Source organism: Ipomoea nil, unplaced genomic scaffold (assembly GCF_001879475.1).
Source record: "Ipomoea nil cultivar Tokyo-kokei standard unplaced genomic scaffold, Asagao_1.1 scaffold1043, whole genome shotgun sequence".
Lineage (NCBI taxonomy): Eukaryota > Viridiplantae > Streptophyta > Magnoliopsida > Solanales > Convolvulaceae > Ipomoea > Ipomoea nil.
In genome coordinates this window covers 3,972,695-3,998,398 of record NW_017617471.1, presented here as the reverse complement: position 1 = coordinate 3,998,398, position 25,704 = coordinate 3,972,695, and the positions used below count along the sequence as shown (strand labels likewise).

At 36.6% G+C, this 25,704-nt stretch overlaps 4 protein-coding genes across 7 annotated transcripts in view; 3 read left to right on the top strand and 1 right to left on the bottom strand.

Moving 5' to 3' along the window:
• The first annotated feature begins 3,013 nt into the window (after window positions 1–3,013).
• LOC109181913 lies at window positions 3,014–7,275 on the top strand. 2 transcript variants are annotated; one of them, XM_019331882.1, is made up of 11 exons: window positions 3,014–3,269; window positions 4,163–4,376; window positions 4,473–4,630; window positions 4,712–4,857; window positions 5,066–5,128; window positions 5,235–5,327; window positions 5,426–5,587; window positions 5,997–6,088; window positions 6,365–6,531; window positions 6,710–7,033; window positions 7,082–7,275. In XM_019331882.1, the coding sequence occupies exons 1-10, from the start codon at window positions 3,152–3,154 to the stop codon at window positions 7,030–7,032; spliced, it is 1,536 nt and encodes a 511-aa protein (XP_019187427.1). In that variant the 5' UTR covers window positions 3,014–3,151; the 3' UTR covers window position 7,033; window positions 7,082–7,275. The 2 variants fall into 2 exon arrangements, with proteins under 2 accessions (XP_019187427.1, XP_019187428.1); XM_019331883.1 differs by lacking the exon at window positions 7,082–7,275 and having other exon boundaries at window positions 6,365–6,587; window positions 6,640–6,723.
• A 1,522-nt stretch (window positions 7,276–8,797) lies between these two features.
• Window positions 8,798–11,841, top strand: LOC109181581. Its single transcript, XM_019331418.1, has 4 exons — window positions 8,798–8,868; window positions 8,975–9,189; window positions 11,149–11,410; window positions 11,586–11,841. Exons 2-4 carry the CDS (start codon window positions 9,010–9,012, stop codon window positions 11,642–11,644), a joined length of 501 nt encoding a protein of 166 aa, XP_019186963.1. The 5' UTR covers window positions 8,798–8,868; window positions 8,975–9,009; the 3' UTR covers window positions 11,645–11,841.
• A 971-nt stretch (window positions 11,842–12,812) lies between these two features.
• LOC109181575 (protein QUIRKY) lies at window positions 12,813–16,652 on the bottom strand. Of its 2 annotated transcripts, XM_019331408.1 has the most exons (2): window positions 16,062–16,652; window positions 12,813–15,660 (listed from the first exon to the last, which is right to left on the bottom strand). In XM_019331408.1, the coding sequence occupies exons 1-2, from the start codon at window positions 16,182–16,184 to the stop codon at window positions 13,006–13,008; spliced, it is 2,778 nt and encodes a 925-aa protein (XP_019186953.1). In that variant the 5' UTR covers window positions 16,185–16,652; the 3' UTR covers window positions 12,813–13,005. The 2 variants fall into 2 exon arrangements, with proteins under 2 accessions (XP_019186953.1, XP_019186952.1); XM_019331407.1 differs by having other exon boundaries at window positions 12,813–16,162.
• Window positions 16,653–24,691: 8,039 nt separating this feature from the next.
• The window catches only part of LOC109181576 (lysosomal amino acid transporter 1 homolog), a 7,016-nt gene continuing 6,003 nt past the window's right edge, over window positions 24,692–25,704 (top strand). Inside the window, exons 1-2 of one of the 2 annotated variants that reach the window (XM_019331410.1) lie at window positions 24,692–24,801; window positions 25,086–25,388. In XM_019331410.1, coding sequence (XP_019186955.1) covers window positions 25,159–25,388 — 230 coding nt within the window. In that variant the 5' untranslated portion in view covers window positions 24,692–24,801; window positions 25,086–25,158. The other variant, XM_019331409.1, reaches the window with a different exon arrangement.

The following is a 25,704-nucleotide window of genomic DNA, read 5'->3' as shown; positions in this document are numbered from 1 at the left end:
GTGTTCCAGCTGCAAAAAAAAAAATGAAATTTCAGAAAAGAAAAATGAAAAAAAAAAAAGAATAAATTTCAGAAAGAAAAAAATGGAACGGAATACACTATCAATGTGCAATAACTATTAATGTGCAATCCAACTACCAGCTTAAGGCTGCTCTGATACCAAATTAAAGCATGTGCTCCATCTAAACTAAAAGCTTAAGCTAATAGTTGGATTGCACATTTGTTCAACACGCCCCTTCACGTGTGCGGTGGGTTCCAAGCAACACGTGGACCTTAGTCGCTTACTCATAACCTTTGGCCTGGCTCTGATACCAGATGAGACCTGCCCTGATACCAGATGAAACCTCACGTGTGCGGTGGGTTCCAAGCAACACGTGGACCATAGTCGCTTATCGGGTGACGTAGAGATTCGACCTGTTTTATCTTCATGTTCTTACTCCTCCTTCTGTATTATCAGCCCTAATTTTTTTATTGTCATTCATTAGTTTGGTCCTTTTTAACATAGTGGAAGTGTCCTCGTTTCTTATCAGCTCTTTCCTCCTTAAAATGATGGAGAATAGTTTTACCGGTTCCCCAATTCTTTTGACTTTGCGGTTTTGTTCGGCTATAAATGAAGCAACGAAAGCGCTTTTTAGTTCGGGCCTCGGTTGCTCCATAGCATGCATACTAGTACAATGCCTGCAAATTTGCAAATTAGGAAACAGTACCAATTACATTGACTACAACCATGAACTAACTATTAAGACGTTGATAAACCATATCATTACTAACCTTGCAAGACTAGCAAACACCTCGTTAGCTAAAGGCAGCTTGTCAGCCGATTTTATATATGGTTCTGCCAAAAGATGTTTCACCACCTGTTACCAGCAGAGTGAGAAGTTACTTAAATTATAGTATAAACCAAGTAGAGAACTTATGTTAATATGTTTGGGAATTTATGGTATAGGTCATGCTTTAATTTCGTCAGCTTCAAAGTCTCTGCGTTTATCTAATATTTTACATGTTCCCGAGTTGTCTGTGTTGTTATTATCTGTAAACCGTTTTGCTAATGATAATAATTGTTACTTTGAATTTCACCCGTCATTCTTTGTTGTGAAGGATTGCAAAAACAAGGCTGTGCTCCTTAAAGGACCTAGCTTAGGGGGGGCTCTATGCTCTGTCTGTTCCGAGGTCACATTCTGCGTTTGTCACCGCCCTTGTGTCCACCGTAGTTTGTCATTAACGGTTGGGTCACCCTCACGGTTGGACTCTACAGCGTGTCTTAAGAGATTGCCTGGTCGAGTTAAATAAATTGGGTATGTTCTTCCTGTCAGCTTGGGAAGTCGTCTCAGTTTCCTTTAGATAGGGTATCATATTCTAGCAATAATGTGTTAGATCTCGTGTATATAGATATTTGGAGTAAACCCGGTTTTCAGTCGGGCGGTGATGGACAAATTCGCCACCGTCGGCGTCCCCGTTTGGCTCACGGAAGTCGACGTGAGCATCAAGTACGGGCTGGAGAAACATGCGTGGTATCTGGAGAAAGTCTTGTGGGAAGGGGTTCGCCCATCCCGGCATCGGCGGCATCGTCATCTAGGCCGCTATAAACCGCCAAGGCGCCTGCTGGCAGATGTGCTTCACTGACAAGAACTTCAACAACACGCTCGCAGGCGACGTCGTCGATAAGTTCCTCGAAGAATGGCACACTAGCACGCTCACGGGAAAGACTGATAGTAATGGATCGTTTAGCTTCTCTGTGTTCTTGGGGAATTACAGAGTTACAGTTGAGCGGGTGTTTTCCACGAGGAGGACTGCATGGAGTTTAGGATATCAAGAAGTGTCGGCATGGGATTTGGATACCATGCAAGGAAAAGCTATATTGTGGAGTCCGACTTTCTTTCCAATCAAAAGGTCTGGGGCATTCCGTTTCTTGATTTGGATTTTTTTTCCAAACAATACTGAGTCAATACAGTAAGCCATCTTACCGTATTAATTTCAAATACGGAATGATTTCGAAGTTACCGTATTTACTCCATCTTCAAACTACCAACATTAATTTTTGCGCAATTAATATTCACTGTACTTTGCCTTGCGAATATTCACCCTTAATCAATATTGTTTTATTTTATAATATTACTAGTATTTTTACCCATGCGTTGCACGAAATGAGTTTGTTATAACATCGAATATTATATAATTTAATTAGAAAATTGAGTTGGATCAATTATGTTTTATGATGTTATTACTGCTTGCATTCGAATAAATAATTATCCAATTAATAGTTAAGGTGTAGATATACGCTTCCGGTGCTGAAACTTTAGAGATTTTATATTTAAGATTTATATTAATTGGCTAATTAGCTTGTTGTCTAGCAACTCGATTATAGAAATTATTTACATAGAAGATATATATTTTTTCTATATAGATATATGGTAACTCGAAAAAAAAGTCACGTACACCTGAAGAGCAATCTCGTATCAGTATTCGAATTATTATTATTGGTGTAGATAATAATTAATAAACCATCATTTCCTTACAAAATTACATAATAATTAATAAATCATTATTTTCTTATAAAATTACATATTGCTCTTGTACAAAGCAATAACTAATCATGTATACCCATTATATTAGAATTAAAATTAACCATATTTTATCTTTAAATCGTGTTATCTTACTCTCTAAGAATGAGAACTAATGCCAATCATTTATTTTTATGATAGCGCCTTTAAATTACACTATCAAAATAGAAATTTATTACAAAATTATTTATCAATGATTAATTTTTAAAATGTCATTAAAATCATAGACTAAATTTGATATTAACTTGAGACAAAAATAATAGTTGAAAAATTATTTTTTGATTGATTTTAAAATTGAAAAACGCAATAACTTAAACAAAATTTTGGATTGATAGGCGCGGAGCTTCTACGCAATTAGTACGCGTATATGTGATTATGTTTGCTTTTGCCGCCTCGGATTTATGCATTTAACGCATCTATATATATATCAAAATATCGAATGCAGAGCAAAGGAATATATAATCGAAAACGAAAATCAAATCCTGCTAAGAGAGAAGGAAGCGCGCCCTTTCTCCGTCACTGTTCCGAAATCCTCTTCGCCGGAGACCTAGTCCGGTCGGCCGATCGATTGGGTGGACGGTTAGTTTTCCGATGGGGGCTTCTCCTTTCTCGTCCGAATGCGCGAGTACCAATGTCGTAACCAGTCTGTTGCTTCTTCCGCTGTGCTTGTTGCTGCTTTCTGCCCCTCCTCAACTGTCTGCACTGAAAGGTGAGCTCCAATCTGCGCTTTACCTATCCAATTTGTGTTTTTTTCGTGACATTGTCTTTGAACGGATCTGATTTCTTAGCATGTAAGTTAGGTCATTACAAATTTGTGTTTTGGCGTGATTGGTCTCTTTTTGGTTAAGTTGTGTACTTGTGAAAATTATAAATGCTCTGATAAACAGATACTTGAGTGATTTTGCAAGTATCACTGAAATTTCACAGATTTTGAAGTAGTTTTAGTGGTTTAATAAATCCTAGAGAGAAAAAGCTCTTTTTGTAGCAGTAGTTGTAGTTGGTTTTGTTTTGTTTTTTGATTTTTTTTCCTAGTGGCATAACATTGAAGTTCTTATTATGTGTTGTATTATTGTGCATATAAACTTCTTTTCTACAAAAAGGAAAATAGAAGAGAGTAATGCAGACATATCTGACTAGTTTCGAATTGATGAAGCTGTTTGATTTGGAAATTTGTAAAAGTTAGGAATAGAATTAATCTACCTATAACTTTTGTTGTCAAGTGAAGTGGGAACAAGGAAAGAAGTCAAAAACAATACAAAAATGTTGCTTGACATGGACAGATTGCAAATGTTAACATCTCCTGATCTCTCCCTGTTAATAGCATTGTAACTTGTAAAGAAGGCAAAGAGTTCTAATTTTAAAGTTTGAAGTACTGTTTACACACCCCATATTGTATTGGGTCATATACTTAGGTTAACTTTTTCTTGCTGGCATTCTTTCATAGTGACATACTGATATCCATAACAGTGCAGTAGAAATGATTTAAGTGTTATCAATGGATTGTCTAAAATTACAATTTACAAATCTTGTATGATATTATGAAGTTTATGTATTATAGATCTCATCTAAGCCCCTCCTTTTTTTTTTTTTTTTTTGTTACAGAGGTCAATGTGAAGAATCCAGTTGTGGATTTTACTCCAGTTCCCCTTGCTGGATTTTCATCATCTAGAGATATTATATCATGTGAACGTGTTTTAGTTGCTGGTTTATCAAGATTGAAACTGTGGAGCTATTCTAGTGCATATCGTGTCACATTGCTTCCATCTGCAGCTATTCCTGAGAGGTTACATGGAAAAATTCATATTTGCTCTCACAAGTAAGTTCAATGTTTGTCATATATTCAACATTTGATTTTAAAAATGATTATTATTATTATTTTAGGATTTGGTTTTAATTATAAAGTATTCTTCAGGAATTCTTCTCTTGGTTCGTGTCAGTGTGATAAAGATGACTGGAAAATCTTACAAAAAGGGGCGTGGAACTCTGTTATATCACCATACGAGAACAGATACATTGATGTAAAATACTTTGGCGATTTTTCTGGTTCCGTCACTGTTACAGTTGAAGAGGGTAAGATGTTGCCATCCTGATGTCTTTGTTCATGAGATGTTTCTCCTTGGTTATGACTTATTATTTTTAGTTTTTTTACAGATTCACAAAAGTGGTGTCTGCTTTGTCTTGCTCTGGGCTTGATTCTATTGCTATTGGCTCCAACTGTCAGCCGTTGGGTTCCCTTCTATTATAGCAGTTCAATGATGATTGGAGTTTGTCTTGTTATTATAATTCTTCTTTTTCAGGTACTATTATTTTCTGTTTCCACTCGTATTTGGTTTGGATCATTCTCCTTAGGCTTTCACCATCTTAGTTTGTTTTTCTCGACTGTTTACAAATGTCATATAAATAGATTATTCGGTGCATCTATCATGTATTCTTATATCTTCTCTTTTATTAGCTTTTAATGATCTTGGTAATGTGGCTCATTATCACTATTGCTTCAATGTTTAGGGAATGAAATTACTGCCAACTGGCAGGAAGAATGTGTTCTATCTAACTATATATGGATCAGTGGTTAGTCCATCTTTACTCCAGAATATTTGTTTTATGGATTTCCAGATTTCATAATTCAAGTGATCACCCGTTACTAACAATATATTTTATCTGCATTGTAATGCAGCTTGGAGCTGGATCATTTTTGCTACATCATTTCTCAATGATGGTTAATTCTGTTCTTTTAAATTTTGGGCTTGATGAAGAGTTACATAACCCTGTAAGTGCTTTACATGCAAGATTAAGGTTACATTTAATTTATTCGATGATGTTATCTACTTATTTCACTTAATTCTTAATAACATGAGAACCTTGCAGGTTTCTGTATTCCTTCTCGTTGGAATTATCCTTGCCGGAGCTGGTTTGGGATATTGGCTTGTGAGGAAGTATGTTGTTTCAGATAATGGAGGTGTGGATGCTGGGGTGGCTCAATTTGTAAAATGGGCTATTCGTGTCGTTGGCATCACTTTCATCTTTCAGGTATTAAGAAATCTTTTGTTGTTAATTTGTTCATGTATATGTTGTCAGACAAATAATTTGTTTATTTTATTGGCAAATAGATATTACTATTATCTTATGGTGCCTAGCCTATATAGTCCTAGGATTTTATTACCATCTAATGAAGTAGGAGCAGTGGACATATTTCAAGGAAAACTGTGAAGCTAGAAATACAAAAGCATCCAGTATTCCAGCTTCTCAATTTTAAAATGTTAGATATCTCAGTTTGTTAGAGACCTTACTTGCTGTAACTGTATCTCGTATGATGCCCTTGGAATCCTCAGCATGCTTTCTTCTCATCTAGATATCTCTATGTATGGCATCCATGTTCCTGTGTTGCATTTTCTATTGTTATAGAGTACTAACTCTCCTCCATCTTTCTTTATATCAGAGCACATGGGATATTCCTCTTGCTATGGCTGTTCTTGGTTTCTGGTTCTTGATTTGCTCTTCTATCACTTCCATGATGGGACGTAGAGCAAGGTAATTTTTTCACCACTGGAAATTATGGAATTTCTGACCACCTGAAAGTAATCTTAAATCAAGTCGAAAGCAAAAAGTGGTCGGAAATAGCAACAAAGGTTTTTCTGAATACCAAAAGTGGTTGGAACAAGGCTTTCAACTTGATTTAAGATCACTTTCAGGTGGTCGGAAATTTTATAATTTCCAGTAGTGTTTTCTATCGATCCATTGTACTATGTTCTTTCTCATGTTATTAACTTTAGGGTTAGCTGATTATCTGATTCTTCTCGCTTGCAGGGGTTCATCTTATTCACGAAATAGGTCTTCTAGTACGGGGATGAATAGGCAAATGAATATGACACCAAAGCGTGCTGAGTTCTTTAGGAAGTCACAGGGACCAGGGTCCTATGGACGCATGTCTAACAGGCCAAAAAGTTCGTCTCCTTGGTCTGATCCTGTTAAAGGTATTATCCTTAATGCCATTGTTATAATGGATGCATAAATTATCCTGAGTGAAATCTTTCCTTTGGAACTGTTGCTTTGATAATTTCAATTGGTTGTGTATCCCTTCTCTACAGCTTGCACACTAAACATAGTTTCTTTCTAATTTAACAATGTTACTTCATTCTGTAATCCTTTCAGGTCGAGCAGTCCAGTCTAATATGTGGGGGAGAAAAAATGAGCCGGAGGAGTATTACTCGACCTTCCACAAGACGCCTAACAGGAAGAAATTCTCGGAAAGAGAGTGGGAGGAGTTCACTCAAGACTCCACTAAGCAGGCGATCGCGGAGCTAGCAGCTTCATCTGAATTCAGTGATTGGATCATACAAAATGCCAACAGAGTGCAGATGCTCCCGGAAGAGAGTTCGGATGAAACAGTCGAGAGCGGGTCGGACTCCACGGACGAGAGCGCTGCAGAGAGTTGCAGCCGGATCGGCTTGTTCAAGTGGCAGCGGAACAGGTAGCACGAGTCTGATGCGTGGCGACTGATATAAACCGAGGCAGATCTAGCTTATGTTAGCCAAGTAGAACTTGTAATTATCTTTGTAGCATGTTGGAAGATAGGTCTAGTTTTAGGGATGCACAGAGGCCTTTTTTGTCCCCAAAAGAAAAAAAATCTTAGATTCATATTAGTATTGTGTATGAGTTAATATCCAATTGGGGTCCCTTGACTATTGTGATTTACTTGTAGGGGTTTTCTGTTTAAATTTTTGTTTGATTTAGTTGTCCCCTAACTATTCGAAGCTAGGGGTAAAGGCGTCCTTTCAATCTGTTGGTGTCTATGTATATTTTCCCGCGCTAAATTTGTAGATCTCTATCAAAGGCTTTTTGTGAATTCGTTATATTTTTTTAAGAGTTGTAGTTGTGAATCCTATTTGCTCATTGATGAGTAACTCTTCATCATCAAATTGCCAAGGGTGTCATTGTGAAGTGAGTTCAAATCTTTTGTCATTGTGACCAATCTTTTGTCATTGTGACCAAAGATTGAAGATTCAAACTTCATGAACAAACTAAAATCGTGGAAGAATATTGCGTGTGTTTAGTGGCAAGTTTTTCATTTAAATCAACACCTTCGTACTATAAATCAACATCTATGTACTTCTCAAATTCTAAATCATCAACTAAATACATAGACTCCTCATTCAAGATTGCACATACTCTTTATTTGTATCATTTTCTTTCATTATGGCATGATCATCTTCACCCAACCTTGTTGATAGTATCATGTTCACCTTTTATAACACATGTTTCAATGTTTTTTAGGCCTAACATTATTAACTAAACTCCAAACATTTAAATCACTATGCAATCTCATTCAAACATTTTTCAGTCACCACAAAGAACCTTAAAGTTTCTACCATATTATACCATAGTTCATGTACATTATTCTTTAAAGAAATTAATCACATTCATCATAGTTCATATCGTTAACTGAACTTCTAAATCCACCAATATAAACATGGGGAATACTTTGCTTTATCCTTCTCCCATGCCTTAGGTTAAGAGTAAAAGTATCAATAGTAAGAATAACACCTATTAAAAAATAAATCACAAGTATCACAAGTGATTCTAAAGAAAAACACAAATCTACCTGGTACAGATTACAATAAAATAAACAATGTATGGACAATATATAAATTCACATGTGGTCCCAACATTTATAAATCCATAACTGATCCCAGGCATATACAATATGCAAACTTCATAATTTATGTTCAAAGTGTACGGGTTTGCCTATCATTTAAGAGACAACTTAAACCCATAAACAGAAACAATAACAAATTTATTCGCATTTAACGAAACAAGTAGTACCCAACTCAGTGTTCAAACTATATGCACTTTTATTAATACATATAAAAAAAAATTGCCTACTCAATAACAACCAAACATAAGCAATAAATTTCACAAGCATCAACTAATCACATTAAACAAAAACCATACATTTCAAAGTGAAAAGCAATTCTATTCAAACTATCGAGAAGGGAAAGGAAAAACTAATAGAAACTTACCAGAGCTTTGACTACTCGATTCAACTTCTTTATGTTGTGAAACCGTGTTTCTAAGGACTCAAAAACGTAAATTTTATTGTTTATTAAAACTTGCGAAGAAAAATGAAGAAATACACAATATAAATTATAAATTTTGACTTCTTTTAACCTTAACATAATTCATATTTTTTAAGTACAAAATTTCATAACAATACAAACCTCACAACATAAAAGGATTGGAACTTCTTCGTATACACCGAGGAGACGAGAATGGGAGCAAAACTTGGCCATTAAATTAATGGAACAAAGTCTGGTAAGGAGGCGATAGAAACAAGGAAGACACGCACAAAATCATTGCTTTCTTCATCTTCTTCTTCTCTCTCTATCTCCCTCGTCTAACCGCACAAATCCTCTTTCCGTAAATTTGAATTTCGCTCCTCGAAATCCATCGCAATGGATTACGCCTCCGCGCTGAGGTTCTCGTCGTCCTCAACCGTCTTCCCCAAATTCACTCCCGCATACAACAACAACTTCATTGGAAACAACACGACCTCACTCTTCTTTCCTCCCAAACCCCTCTCCACGAATCAGTCTACTGATATCGCTACACGGAGATCTCCTTCTCAGCTGCGTGTAAGTAATTTACTAGGGTTTTTTATTTTTCCAGTACTTTCTGCTTCCTTTTCGTGTTCATGGTGTCAACAATCTTCTGCGCTATTATTTTAGACGGTTGCAAGTGTAGGACTGTGTAAAATGTTGCATCTTAATCTATGCATTCGCTGTAAAACTATGTTTCTTTGTATGAAGAGGCGTAGGTATCAAATTGACGGATACTGCTAAAAGCACATAAGTAGTTGTGGATTCTTACATAGGCTAATAGCTTCATTGCATTAATTCATGATGGGGAATGATGGAATTGAATGCAAATAACATTTTCCCAAATTCTTCCAAAAGAATTTTCCCAAATTGATATTGGACATCATGGTTAACACTCTCATATCTTTCTAAATGAATTGCGGTATGAACATTATTATATCACAAGGATTTGACCAAATTTTTGTTTTGTTATTCATATGTGTTTTGCTATAGTTCAATTGAAAGTTCTGTTCCAATTTCTGCTGTATATAAGGAACTATATAGATTCAACTCTGTGTATCCTTACTTGCATTCCTTATTTTAAAAGATCCTGACTTGATGATGTTAACTGTAGAAATCATGTCAAAGATGGATGAATGATTTGATAGCCATGGAGTTTTCATGCTTGTTATTGGTATCCTAGTATCTTAGTGTTTTCTGTTTTCTTGGAAGGTTAGCTCAGTATCTTATTGTTTGAACTAACTGAAATTGAAATCAATTAAGTCGAGCGTTACTATAGAAAATTTCATATTTAATCTAAGCTTCTTGCCAAAAGCTCAAAAGGGTTTTTCTTCTGATCTGTATTTTCCAAATGTGAATGGATGATGCCATCCTTTGAACATTATTTTGTTGGGTATGCATTTTTTTTTTATTGAATCTCATTTCTGAAGGAGTTGTCACTATTCAAACTAGGTCGTTCTGATGCTATTTTAAATATTGAAGAATGAAGAGAGTGCCAATTCCTTGAGTAAACAGATATAAGTATATAACTCACTTGATTATGAGTTGTTCGTGTACTGTGTGTACCATCCATTTTCCTTCCAATCCATTTGTGAGAATGTCGTGGAGTGAATTTGCGGGAAAGAGAATGGCATCTGAGCAGTTTATAACTTGTATGAGTATATCTAATTGCGTATAGAGATCAGATGTAGTAGTTAAAAGTTCAATGAGTGTGGAGATACATTATTGCATTTAGAGCTCAATTTTACAGGGTAGAACACTATTGGATTAAGAGCATTTGATGCTCGAACAGTAAGATGATCAAGGAAGAGTTTAGACATAAACTTAAAGAACTAGGGATGATTTAAGCTTTATATGAAGGTTGTAATTGATGGCTAAAGTTCTGAAATAAAGGAAGAATGAAGTTCCATTAGTAATGTTCTTTCATTGGATGCAAAGTGGATAAATTCAGCAAACAGGTTCAACTACATATATCAACGCCAATAAAAATTTCTAGAACAACTGAATATGCTGACAAGTGAGCACCCTTAAGCCTAACTAGATTAGCTGTTTGTAAAATGATAAAAATACCTTGAACAAAGATGAAATTTATTATCCACCCTTGAGATCACTGATCACATCTTTCGGGATGGATGCTACAATCCAAAAGTGGCACCTTTCACCATAAATCCAAGTTTGCAACATTCAGGCTGCCTCTATGGTTTATTAGTTGCACTCCAGCAAATAAAGAGCATCTTGGATTAGAAGGGCTTAAATGAATGATGAATCTAAGAGCAATTGAAAACCAACATTTTACTGCTTCTAAGTTCTAACTAAAACATAATTACAATTCTACTTGACTCTGCAGCAACTATGGAATTTCTGAGAAAACCTCTAGGTAAATGAAATTATAGGTAAAAGGACATAAATGATAAAACTGCTAAACATGTCTAGGCTTTGTGTTGCTGTAATCAAATATGAAGCAGCAGGTTTATAGACTGCATTTGATGTATGCAGGCAGTTTCAAATGAAGTAGGTGACATGAATAAGCGAAGAAGCAGTCTTGAATCTCTTTTTTGCTATGACAAGCCCATACCTGAAGAAATAATAGAGAAACCTATTGGATTGTCTATGACTACAAAGAATATTGGAAATAGCCCCCCTTGTGCTGGTTGTGAAGCAAAAGGTGCTGTGTTGTGCAAGACATGCTCTGGTTCAGGCCTATATGTTGACTCTATTATGGAATCTCAAGGGATTATTGTCAAAGTTCGATGCTTAGGTAAATTGCTTCTTGTCATTTTCCCTCCAACTTTTCTACACTTGAGATTCACAGAAAGTTCAAGAAATCATTTCTTGTCACCGCTCTCCCGTTGAGAAATAGACAGTACCCTCTCTTTACTCAGAATCAGAAATACGATACGAGATTTTGATTCCCCACTATTCATGTAATGCAGGTTGCGGGGGAACTGGGAACATAATGTGCTCAGACTGTGGCGGCCGAGGTCATCAATGATTCCCTGATTACATAAATCTCTCAACACAGGACTTTTTTGTGCCATGAGTTCATGATACAATTGAACATGGTATGGATACAAATTTTTTTGTTGTAATCAATGAAACATTTTCTTTTGAGTGGTAGCTGCCTCCTTACACGATTAAACTCGACTTTCTATTTGAAGTTTGAATACACTCTTTATTACTCAACTAAAAGACAGGGACAGGGACACAGTAGCTGGATTTGCCTTTTAATCATCCCGGCGGTCCACCGGTCTGACTCATTTAACGGTCTCTGACTCCTCTTGTAATATATGATGAAATTCTGAATGTCTTGTGGGCTTGTGGCAGTAATTTATTACATCTATTTATAGTTCTCTATGTCCCACCACCAACCACACCATTAAGGAAAATGCCACCCAGACATGAAACGGTCACTTTGCCGCCCAGCCCACCATTACTTTTCTTGCCCACAAAAACAAAATATTCGCTCGTGTTCAGTGCAAGCCTTAATAGCAATGGTTTTCTTGTGGTTTTTGAGGTCCTAATTAGGAGAGAACAATTGCACGCCTGCTTTTCAATTTTGGTGGGATCCATTTCAGAGACCAATAGTCATTCTTTGCCGAGGCTCTCACATCCTACTATTGTGGCTGCTATTAGATTATTAGAATCTTCAAACTTCAACTTGATAAAATAGTCAATTTGTAAATTAGTATGATTTAGTGACTCGTTAGGTAAGAGAATTTGTATTTAGTGTCGACAAAGAGTCTACCATATACAGTTTAAGTAACTACAGTGAAATTTTTACATTGTAGTAACTAAGGTTTGATCCACGTTTCTTGTGTCTTTGTACTCCTAACTCAGTATGAACTGTCAAAGTTCAATCTTGTGTCTTTGTTCACTGTCTTAGTGTCTCTATCACCCATGAATCAATTTAGTTCATACTGAGTTAGAATTAAAAGCTTACTGCACTGGTGTTTATAAATTATAAAAGGATCTAACTCCTCCCTTCCTTTCACCATTGAATAAAGAATTTTGAGTTGGTTAATAGTTTTACATTCAATTAATTAGGAGTTACAAGTTGCTCCCTTAATGGAGGCAATATTGACTTTTTGTGCTTCAATAGGTTGAGAAAGTAGTTATAAACAGATACTGCATTGTAATTTGTAATAAAATCAGTAGTATTAAAAAAAAAATCAATGAAATAATATTAATACCAATTAAATTTGCCACGTTTACAGAATGAAAGCCTCAGATCACTGAGCTTACTACCACTAGTCTACTTGCATAGCCGATTCATCACAGTTTCCTTAGCTGAGCAAAAATTCTAAGGAATTTCCCCAGATTGAACGAAATCTCCAGAACACTAATTGCTGAAATCTAAAGAATTTGATCGGAGAGCGGCGGGAGTCTCTTGAAAAAGTTGACGGGAATGGACGGCATGTCACCGCGAAACCTTGGGTGTCGGAGGTAATACAGCCCCGCCCCCAACACAAACGCCTTGAACGGCACCATGTAGAACATGAGCGAAGCCATCAAACACACCACCACGAATATCCCGGTCGCCCTCGGATCCCTCCAATTGAACAGCGCTTCCAATCTCTCCCCCTGCGCCGCCACGTCACCCAGCAGCGTCTGCGCCCGCCCCGCCAACGCCCTCAGACGATCGTACCGGATCCGGATCTGCTCCGCCGATCGCGTCGTCGGAAAACCGTCGAATTCCTCATCCAACTCGTCCGGCCCCACCGCGTCCACATACGACACCCGCGCGTCCATCGCGATCGCCACGCGCTGCCGGTACCGGAACCTCAAGGAAATTATCAGGAACGCGTACATGCAGATCGTCGGCAAGATCAGATGCGGACATAGCACCACCGCGGCGAGGAGAAAGTGGACCAGAACCGTCGTCGACGGATGCGTCCACGTCCGAATCCCGTCGAGCCACCGCGCCAGTAACGCCACTCTCGACAAACATCCGACGACCCTAAACCAATTCGCCTTGCTCCGCCGCACGCTCCAGATATGCGTATCCGAATCCAACATGTATTGAACCACTTCGTGACCTAAAGCCGGTTCGGATCTCGCCATCCTCGCCGTCACGATCCTCATCGCCGTGTGCCGGAGAATATCCTGTTGCGCCGGTCCAAACGGGCGCACGTAATGCATCCTAGGCAACACCGGGCTACCGTACGCCTGAATCACACTCAACCACGACGAACACGTGAACCGCAACGCTATCTCAATCTCTCCCATCTTCTTCGCCCCACTCGGCAGCAACACCATAAGGGAATATGTACCCACGTACACCTTATTCGTGTCCAGCGTCGACAGCCGTACACGTAGCTTCCCCAGCCGAAGATCTTTCAATCCAATGGCTTCGTTGGATTCTTGCTTTGAGCTGTTGTACCTCCCGTTATCAAACACTCCTATGGTTAGTACGGTGCAGGGGTCGTAGACGTCCCACGTGTACTGCTCGTTCCAACGTGGATTAAACCGGTCGATGATTGTGCGCGTGCGGACCCACTTGGGACCGTATTTTGCGACCACGTAGGCATCGGTGGTCCCACGTGTACCGTCTTTAGTTTTCACCGGTAAAAGATTAGCCGCTCCTCGGATTCCCAGCTCGAGGAGCCCGACGGGAGGTTTTGATAGTTGCTTTGCGGTGGCTCTGACGTCGCTAGTCACGTGCGCTGCCTCATCCAATACGTGATACCCGCCCTCTAGGCTTACTCTCACGTGGATTCGCCCGGCGTATGAGGTGTTGTCGCTGCTGACTAAATTGAACCACCTGGATCTTGGCTCTGACTTGTCGTCGATGAGCCTATCGATGGATGACACTTGTATTTGAGCGTGGCCCACAGGATGTCCGTTAGACACGTCCTCCACCGTGATTGTCAGGAACGGCTCAAATGGCTCGGATGCCACGAAGATTAAATCCTCGTTCCACGTGGGATTTGATGCTGAGCTGGAAGAGCTGACTGTGGTCCGGCTTGTCTTAAACAGCTGTGCGCCGAGTTGACCTTTTACGTATAGCTCCGGATTCCGAACCTTAGCTTCGGCGCCGCCCGAACCATGTTTCAAGTCTTGGGTTTGGATGACCGTTAGCCTCAGATACCAAAGCTTCGGAGACAAGTAGACCTTGGCTCGGGTTTCCGGCACAAAGCCACCGGAATCCGACTGCCAAGCCTCGTTGAAGGCTTCATCCGCCTGAGTCCCGATCCAAACCGACAGCATGACGTCATTTCCCGGGGAGCTCTGGTTCTGATCGCATTCTAAGCTGTACCATTGGGGAGCCAATGGACTGTCCGGCGGCACCCTCTTGGGGACTTCCAGTAGATCAAACGACACCGTTCCGATGGAATTCTCCTCGGTCTTATCTTCGGCCCCTTTCTTCTCAACCCAAACGGAGACTTCCAGAGATGTGGAATTCAAACCGTCTTTATCGAAGGCGAAAACTTGATCCCATTCTTTGTTTTGATCGGCGGCCGGTGATGATTTGGTTCTGATGCTGTGAGTTCCGATGACGAGTTTTGCATAGGCGGATGAATCGGCTTCCGGGTTGACTCGTTTCACCTTCACGACGCGTACGAATAGAAACGGCATTTGATCCACTAGATCAAAAGCGCTGTTCCGCCGGTCAATGGCCCGGCCGGAGAGGCTATGGACGACTTTCAGCTCGCTGCTCTTTTCCGGTGGCGGTTTTTTCATCAGCGGTTTTTGCGGCGCTACTGGCGGATGCTCCGCCGGTGTCGGAGCGGAGGTTTGAGCAGCCGGTGGCTGTGGAGGAGGAGGAGGAGTAGCTTCCTCGTCCTTTTTCTGATCCTCAGGCGGCTTATCTTCCTTCTTCTCCGATTCCTGATTTTCCGGCTTCTTTTCCTGATCTTCCGGCTTCTCCTGTTCTTTCTTATCCCCGTCCGCGGCTGGTGGACTCCCCTCTTCCACCTTTTCCGGCGGCTTCTCCTCCGCAGGCGCCTCCGTCTTCTCCTCAGGAGGCGGCGGCGGCGCTTCCTCGTCTACGTACCAAACTCTAACCCCGATCTCGCCCTTAATCTGCGAGAAAACGCTGCGCTTCTCTAAAGGATAGTAAACCAGCGCCTCCGATCCCGCCTGCACAAAACTACTCCCGGCGATCTTAACCCTCCCGAGAAAGGTCGTTCTCTTTCCCGTAGTCTTCTTGTCATTATACAGATTAAGCTCAAGAGTCTCGGAAACCATCGTCTCCGAATCATGGACCAAGAACTCCAGCCGCTCGTCCCACTGCGGGTTCAGATCCCGGAACTTGGTCGCCGTCCGCCGCCGCTGGCCGTCGAAATCCACCAGAACGTACGCACTGGCGGTGCCCTGCCCATCCTTAGGCATCAAATTCTTCGCATTGCATATCTCCACAATCAGCTTTCTGCTGCGAATCTGCTCCGCTGCCGCCATTACGATTTCAAAATCCACCAAAGAGTATACGAAAGAAGGAAAAACGTTTCAATTTCCTGTGGAGTATGAGAGGAATTTACAGAGAAAAAAAATGGCGAAAGTGAGTTGGTGAAGTGGGTCAAGGTTCCACTCATACTTAAAGAGAAAAGGTAAAACGACGCTCCTTTATTTTTATTTATTATTTAATTAAATTTCGGTACCTACCTGACTGCCTCTGATAATTTTTCCGTTCGGGTACTAACTTAATATGAGTGTATAGAATAATCAATTAATATGACACAGGCACAAGCTTCCGTCCCGTTGCACTCTTGCCTATATAAATCCTCTGGTAAAACTGTAAAATGGTAAAATCGTATGATACAGAAGGTAAATTGAGCATGATCTTTTGATTAAAAAAATCATGTTCTATCTATTAGGTCACTCTTATTATGAATACTTAGGTGATTTTAATTTTGCCGGATTAATCTTTACATCATAAGGCTTTACCACTAGAGTTATTGTAGAGGTACATTGCGACACTATCGCATTATATCGTGACATCAAAGTCAGGCAACGAACCACTATGCTAAGTTTTAGAGGGCTGAATTTTATTTTATTTTATTTTTTCTTACTAATAGAGTTGGTGTTAGTTGCATAGCCTAAATTGATGTAGTTTTTCCTTCTGAAAAAAAGAGAGGGAGAGAGATGGAGAAAAAAATAAATTCGTACATTCTTTTCCCAAAGAATTATGTTTAGCACTCTCTATTAGTTTTTCGGGGAGCTTTAAAAATTACAATCCACCCACTCAATCGCCCATGTTGGAGCAATCTATGTGTTTTTGTATAATATAAATGAGAATTTATGTAATAGTGTACATAGCAATATTATACATTTAATGAAATTATATTATGTATTTTGTCAATAATATAATGAAGGGAAAATGGCACTTTTTTCCCCTAATTTATATACTTATAGCACTTTATCCCCCTCAATTATTTATGTAAGCACATTAGCCCCCTCAATTATTTTAAAAGTAGTGATTTTTTCCCCTGATATATTAAATTGACATTTCTACCCTTAAAGTAAACATTTTATTTATTTTACTTCTCCAACAAATTATTGTGTATATGTAGCGATGACCACAGTTTGGTTCGAACTGAACCGGACACTATAGTAATCGAATTAAAAGTTTTCGGTTATGATTCAGATCTAAAACCCAATATTTGGATTTCTATTTATTAAATTTATGAATAAAAAAAACTGGACCCTGAACCGTGAACCGGTGGTTCCGGATCCGGTTCGCGATTTTGAACCGTCTTTATTTTATTTTTTTTTTTAATTTTAAAATAGTCTAAATTCAACAAAAAATGTATTTTATTTTTTCAGTTCGGAACATGAACCGGTCATTCCGGCTCGCGATTTTAATAAACTCTAAACATCGCGTTTGATTCTAAATTGTAATTGGAATATTTTGGTTTGGTTGCTATAGTATCTCTTTGGTTTGAACCAAATTATAGTAATAATTTGTTAGAGAAGAAAAATAAATGAAATATTTATTTTAAGGGTAAATATGTCCATTTAACATTTCAGGGGGAAAAAGAGCCACTTAAATAATTCAGGGGAGAAAAGTGCTATAAGTATATAACTTAGGGGGAAAAAGTGCCATTTTTCCTATAATGAATGTTCCGCATAATTTATCAAATAGATTTGCACATGATGTTCTTAATAAATAAATAAATAAATAAAAATTTGCGCATAATACTATGCCACGTCATGAAGTTACTTAGAGCATCCTTATCAGTTGGGGTTATTAGGGGGAGAATGTAAGAGTGAGTAGGAAAGAGAATAATGTGGGAGGGGAGGGAAAAAAAATCAAAACTGATTTTATAAAAAAAATATATAAAAAATAAGCATGTCATTTCTCTATTGGTTCTTTATCCTTCATCATTAATTATTTTTCTTGGGCAGAGTAATATCCCAACATTTGCAGATGCTCCCCACCCCTTCTCTCTCTTGATTCTCTCTCTGTCACCATGGCATTTTGACCTCAAAAGTAGTGAATTCTCCTCAAAAGTAGTGAATTCTCCCCTATTTCTCCTCTGATGTAGATGCTCTTACTGTGCCGCATCGTCGGCTGGGAATTAAGAGCAGAGCACAGCAACGTTCATGTCGCTTTTAATTTCCCTGTTTTCTTTGTTTTATTTGCATATTATATTGGTGCGATTTTTTATTTTTATTATTATTTTTTTTTTTTGCAAACATATTGATGGGATTTTATGTGAGTTTTGTATATAAAATTTGTGTCTTACTTGACCTATCATTTGCTATAAACAAAATTTGATTCATTATTCGGCCTACTTTACATACTGAACTAGTGAATTAAGTTCATTAGTGCACATTTCTAATAACCGTGAGTATTAGTTATTGCATTCAAAAATCAGATTAGAGCTAACGGTATGTGCACGATATAAATAAAGTTATTTTAGGTCCGGTAACCAAATTATTTTGTTGGATCTCTTATTATTCCAAAGAAAAGTACATGTATAAATAATAGCTCAATACATTGTACAATGATCTGGATTTCAGCATTCTAAATTATATTGTTATTATGATGGAATATGGATTGTACTCAAATATTTATCTAAACACTTAACAATAATATTGATAATCATAGAAGGTTACTTTATCATCTAATTTAATCTCAAGCATAACATTTTAGTTTCTATTTAGTACGATACTAAAACTAAGGTTTTTTTTTTTTTTTAATTATTCAAATTAAAATATAATAATATTAGAATATATTTTTTTAAAATAATTAAATTTATTATACACTATGAACATTTTATACCAGGTAATTAAAAGTAAGTGGTTGGTTCAATTAATAACTGTAGCATATTTTGAATGATTTAGAAAAAATAGGGTTTAGGGTTTGAAATTATACATTCTATATATCATTTTTCTTATATTGTGCATGAAAAACGAAAAGTGGGAAATTAAATCATATCCGTCCAGGTATGCATGAGCAATAGATGCATGCATAGTGCGAAAAAAAAATGGTTTTAACACACTCTACGTAACTGTGAAAACCAAACCATGCAAAGTGCGTGGTTGAACCACATAATAATGTTAAACACACATTACAAACTTCCACACTACAATTACACAATGGGATTTTCATTTTTAGTTTAATTAAAGTATTTTTTTCATGACTGAATCAAAACATATTTATGTACGTGGCATTTAAATTATTACATTTGACTTCACTAAGGAATCACATCAAATATATAGTTTATTATTAACAAATTAAAGCTGGTAATTAAAAGGCAATAAAAAGGTAAATCAATTGTTTTCACGGGAGGGGTAATCAAATTTGAAATGTTGTGATTATTAAGTCAATTGTCGACCCCTATAAGCTTATATATATTTTCCATGTATAACAAAATGGGCATAAATTAATTAGTCCAAAGAAGATCGACGACGACATCATTTATCATTATTAATTTTCTGATGATCTGATCTGATGAGATCCCTGAAGAAATGAACGTTGTTTTGTTGTTGTGTTCATTATTTATAGCAAGCTGCACCTCAACACGTGCTCATACTTTATCGTAGTATTAACAAAATCAGTACTATACGTATTACTTTATAATTAACCTGCAGATTCTCTATTTATACGAAACTTATCAAATCCATGCAATTTTATATATAAATAAAATTGGCTTTCTTGCGAGACGTTAAGTAACATATATAATTAATAATCCTTTCAAAATATATATATATATAATTAATAACCAATTCATGTATACAGGTCAGATTCCCTTTAGATCAACCAAAGAAATTGCAAGCTGCTGCAGGCATGCATCTATCAGAATGTACTTTCGCTACACTTGTGTCCCATGCATGCATCCATCCTTTTTTTTTTTTTCATCATACCCTAATTTTTCGATTTTGTTGGACTATATCTTGAACAGTATAAACCTGCTTGATGTGATAAATAAGATAACTCTCACAAATACGTACAAGTGGTGAGGTCAGATTGTTAGCGGATCGGATCATTTCCTAGTCCGCTTGGTTGGTTTAAGTCTTAAGCTCGGATGATGACGTAAGGCCATAGAGTCCTGAACTACTTAGTTGTAGGCCGGTAAGAAGCTACTGTCCAAAAGTCCACTCAACGCAATTAATGCGGTATTTATAGGGAATGAAAGGGGACACATGCCGGGTTTTCAGCATGTCTGCCACGTGTTTATAGGGCGCACTTAGGAATGGTGCCTAGTTAGTCACGTGGGCTTAGATATCTAACCACCCACTAAGACGGGGTGAATCTATATATGCGAAGTTTTGCACCGAGCAATCTCGCTCGGGAAAATCATATCTTCCCGACCTGAAATTATCAGGATCTCCTTTGGGGAGCGAAACATTATCACACATGCATGTTAATTAATTCGATTATTATCTCTTAGCTAGGTCGGCAAGGTCGGGTTCATGGTCGATCCAGATCGTAATGATCTTCCTAGGTGACAATACCTTATACCGATCAAGTGTACAGTACGATATGGATCGTATACTATACCCTGGGGGTATTACATATCACTGCTCATGATGATCGGAGAAGTAAATTGATCTAATCTAGTTTCAAAATTTAACACCAAAGTGTATACTTTTACATACAAATAACCCCACCCCAACACAAACCCAAACTTTCCAATGTTTGCGACAAGAATATAATTAAACCCCACCTTGACACCTTGCCTCGAAAAGCAAGTCTTAAATTGAGCTTCTTATCCACTAGACCAAAGTCCTAACTATAGACTCCATCTATCTTTAATTTTTTACACTTACCTCATCTATGGGGAGATTAAAGCCCAGGTCGTCCAAGAAGAAGAGACAAAATAGTCTTGTTTTGAGTCATGGATTACAATAAGGTATGTTGATCTAGCACACGTCAGAACATAATGTTAGTACGAGAAAGTAAAATAACATCAAATTGAATAATACACTTTGTGTCTAGACATGTAAATTATGAACATTTAATAGGTAAATTGTGTATTTTGGACTCGGGTTCACAGAATAATTTGCCCTAAACCTTATAACCTAATCATGCTCGTGCTAATTAATAGAACCTTAAGAGTGACAAAGGTTCAAATCACTACTTCATAAGTTTTAAGGTAAGTACATTCAATATCCATAATTCAAACTCAAAACATTTGATTAAGTTAGAAGAGACTTGTGCAAGCTCATTCACGCAACATGTATCCCACATAAGTTATATATTATTGTTCACACGCAATGCAACGAAAATCTCATGTTGAAGTCATTTTTCTACAATATTCTTGAAGCATGATATGATCAACTAACAAATTAAATTAGGTATCCTTCACTTCATGGGAATACGCTGTCACGAATCTCGTGATATGCCATGTCCATATGTTTGGATTAGGTCACAGAAGTCTTGAGATGATTGAGTTGTAACCCACTACTTATCCAAATGTCGCACACTATAAAGTTCATCAATCTTATTTATTTTTGCAATTATTTACCTTTTGAAAATTCTTTCACTCTGATCTATTATTAAGCTCTCACTTTTCTTGTTTTGTGATATATTTTTTTATTATTATATTGGTCGAATGTAGTACGTATTTCATGTCGAAATAAAATTTTGTGTGATGAGAAAAATTTGTAGTCACTATATATGAGACTGTATGCATTTCGAAAACGTTGTCTTATGAACTTAGCTGATAAAAGATTACAATAAGGTAAACAAGCTTATGTTGCTTATAGTTAATTGTCTCAAATTATTATATATACTCAAACTCTATGCAATACAACTCTTGAAATTTTGTTTTTTTTTTTTTTCAATATACTCCAGTAACATTATTACACTAAAAATAATATATATATATATATATATATATATATATATATATATATATGAACTTTCAGTATACTAAAAATAAACATGAACTCCTTCTGTCTCATTTTATATGTTCTGTTCATACTATTCATGTGTTAACCCAACTATTTTATTCTTTACTTATTTTCTTTAGTATTTTTAAAATTATTTTTAAATTTTATTTTATTTTTTAAATAAAAACATTTTATCACATTAGCTCGTTGTGACAACCCACATTATAGAAAAACTTGCTTCTCGTTAAAAACAATAAGTCAATTTGTAGCAAAATAAAAATAAAAATTACTCATAAGGTGTGGATGAGATGACGCGAGTCTCTTCCAACTTAATCAAAGTTTCATATATAATAGAGTGGTCATATGTGGTTGCTAATATTACATTGTAGTATCTGTTCAATACTTTCGCAACCTACTGATACACAAAGAACCAATAACGCCTCCAACCCGAGTACCATTAGACCACATAGTCCTGGTTGATTCTGAGTTATTTAGTTCATCATTAAGCAAATTTTGATTTTTTCAAAATAAGTTTGATTTTTTGTTTGAAATATATATTAATTTCCTCTTCTTAAGAATTTCACTTCCAAACAAAATGAAACTCCTACACAGAAATTATTTACAATATACATCTTTTAAATATTATTTAATGTCAAAATGAGGGACAAAACAAGTCATGAAAAAGACGGTGGAATGTGTCTAGTAGGCGCACACAAGTGTTTAGAGTGTCGGAAGTTGAGGCATGCATGTGTATTAGGGTGAAGAAAGTTGGCGTAGTATGTGTTTAGAGTGTAGAAAGTCATCGGTGCATGTATTTTTAGGGTATACAACTTTGATGAATGTGTTTAGAGTATAGAGATCAGAATTGTATCATGTGTTTAGAGTGTAGAAAGTTTGTACATATGTTTATATTGTAAAATGTTATCTCTTCATCATGTTTTGTCAAAAGATTGTTCTAACCTAGGAGGGTGCCCACCCGCCAATAAGACCATATGTTCTTCGAGTTCTCCGATCCTTTCGCTATGAATAAATAAATAAATAAATAAATAAATAAATATATATATATATATATATATATATATATATATATATATATATATATATATATATAATTGTATTAAAATTTTCATTATATAAAAAATGTTTTAAAAAGTTAAAAAAAGTTAATTGTGGATATAATAGGTATATTGGGGAAAATGGGTACGTATTTCTACATTTAAAATTTAATATAAAGTTACTTTTAGTAACATAAATAAAATTTTGAAAGCATTATTAATTCATTTTTTCTTCATGGAAAATAGTATTTTTTATATCTTAGTCTTTAATTTAAGAAATGTTTTGAACAAAAAATTAAGCTAAGGTATATATAAGTGTTAAATAAACCCTTGTGATATATTAAAGGAAACAGCCATCAAATGATAAAAAATCTAATTGAACCAATTAAATTTGTAAATATTGTGCAATTAATATTTTTAATGGGCCGGGTTATATTCCTATTATACTTTGCTTAAGAGACATTATATGGTCATGTTCCTATGACTCCCTATGAGAATATCTCCTACATAAGAACATATCTAAGTTATATGAAATAAAAAATCAATGGTCATCATTAACCTTATATAATTAGCATTCAAAATATAAAATGATTATCATTATTTATGGGAAAATTAGTTGTGTGTATGGAAAGTCCATCTACGTATGAAATATGAGATTCTTTCATTTTATTTATTATGCTTGTATCTCTCTCTATCTCTCTCACACACACACACACAGACACACACACACACACACACACACACACACACATATATATATATATATATATATATATATATATATATATATATATATATATATATATATATATATATTGTAGGGTTTTTCCTCATTAATTATTTCAATGGTTAACTTTGATTTATTCCGTATATCATTGCGTCAATGTATGCACTTTGTTCTATAGTGTGCAATTTGGTATGCTTCGTACGAATGCTAGAGTTGTCAAAACGGGTTGGCGATGCGGCGCCCGCCAGGCTAAAAAGCTCGCCAAATTTAAAAAGTTTTAAATTTAAATAAAAATTATTATGAAAACGTTAATAAGTGTAAACGTTAATAAGTGTATATTAAAATAATTTGAATTGTTTAAACACATATTAATGCATCCGTAATTTGGTGAATACAATAATAACTAATATAGTAGTAAGTTCTAATAAATATTAAATAATCAAATACATAATATGTGAATCTATAAGGCAATATCAAATAATTTATATAATGTACATCTTACTAATATATTTTTACAATATAAATAAATAAATTAACATATATTTATATATATAATTATATACAATGATGTATATATATACACTAATATTTATAATGTATATATAGTATTCGGGCTTGGCGGTCCCGCTTGTCATTTTGGCAGGGTGGGCTAAAAAGCCCACCAAAATATAGGACATAAAATTCAAAGCTCGCCCCACTTTTTTGGTGGTGCAGGATGGGTTAGCTCATTTTGATGACTCTGACGAATGCACACTATTATCCGTTTATATGCATGTGTGCAAAGTCAAAATTATATTAGACGAATTCTAACTATACCGTAATTAAAATTCCTATAATCAAACAAAAGATATGCATTAAAATTAATACAATTTTAAATCCTCACACAATTATAATTTACCCCTATAAATTAATTATGGAAACAATGATACCAAAAATAGGAAAAATCTAATTCATTTTCTATTTTCCGCTTGAAACGCATTTAAAAATGCTGTGTTCAGGCCCACGGCTCCGGCGCTGTTATCAAGCGCCGCGCCACCTCAAACCTCTGGCCACCTAATAAACGCCCACTGCGCACTCTGCCACTCCGTAAGTCTCTTTTTCGCCATTCCTTTTCGTTGGAAGTCACTTCCTCTCTTCCTTTTTCTGTCTCTGTATGCACATGCCTTCCAAATCTCTCTGTCTCCATTAATTTGCATGATTTTCTTTCCATATATATATATATATATATATATATATATATGCATTAGAGCGAACATTTGATCTTCATTATTACTTCACATCTTCATTGTACGAGTTGTGAGTTTGTAGGTTTAATTCATCGGTTTTCGTGCTCATATCTGACGGATGCGTTGTATCTTGTGAACGAATAGGGCACGGAAGTGTGTTGTGCGTGCAGAGAAAGGCGTAGATAGGGACGAGCGGAAGGTTTTAGGCGGCGGCGGAATGGCGATGTGCGGGATGGGAGTGGAGGAGCAGCTGCAGAAGTGCTCGCAGTGGGCGCTGGAGTACATGGACTACTGCCTGTGCAGCAGTAAGGATGAAGTTTCGCTGGTGCTGGGGGCGTTGAGTGTGCTGAGCTGGGCGGTGGCTGAGGTTCCCCAAATTATGACTAACTTCAGGGAGAAATCCACGGAGGGGCTCTCCTGTTGGTTCCTGTTAACGTGGATTATTGGGTAAATGCTATTCTGATTTCTGACCTTGCTGCTTGTCCTGTCTGGGTTTTTGTGTGGTTCTTTTCAACTAACTTATGCTTTATGTGTTGATTGGATCAATAGATTTAGAGGTCTGCGTACCTGGATTTAATGGTTTCATCTTGGTTAGTATTTGCTTGTTTGGTGAATGCAGGAAGGGCGGCAGTTTTGTGGCTTTGTTAGAAAATGACAAAGTTAATGACAAATTTTAGTTCTATAACTCAGTAAAATGTTGGATGTGGTACCCTCTTTTGGGTACTACTGCAAAAGTTAATGAAGATTCTCATTGGACTTGTTA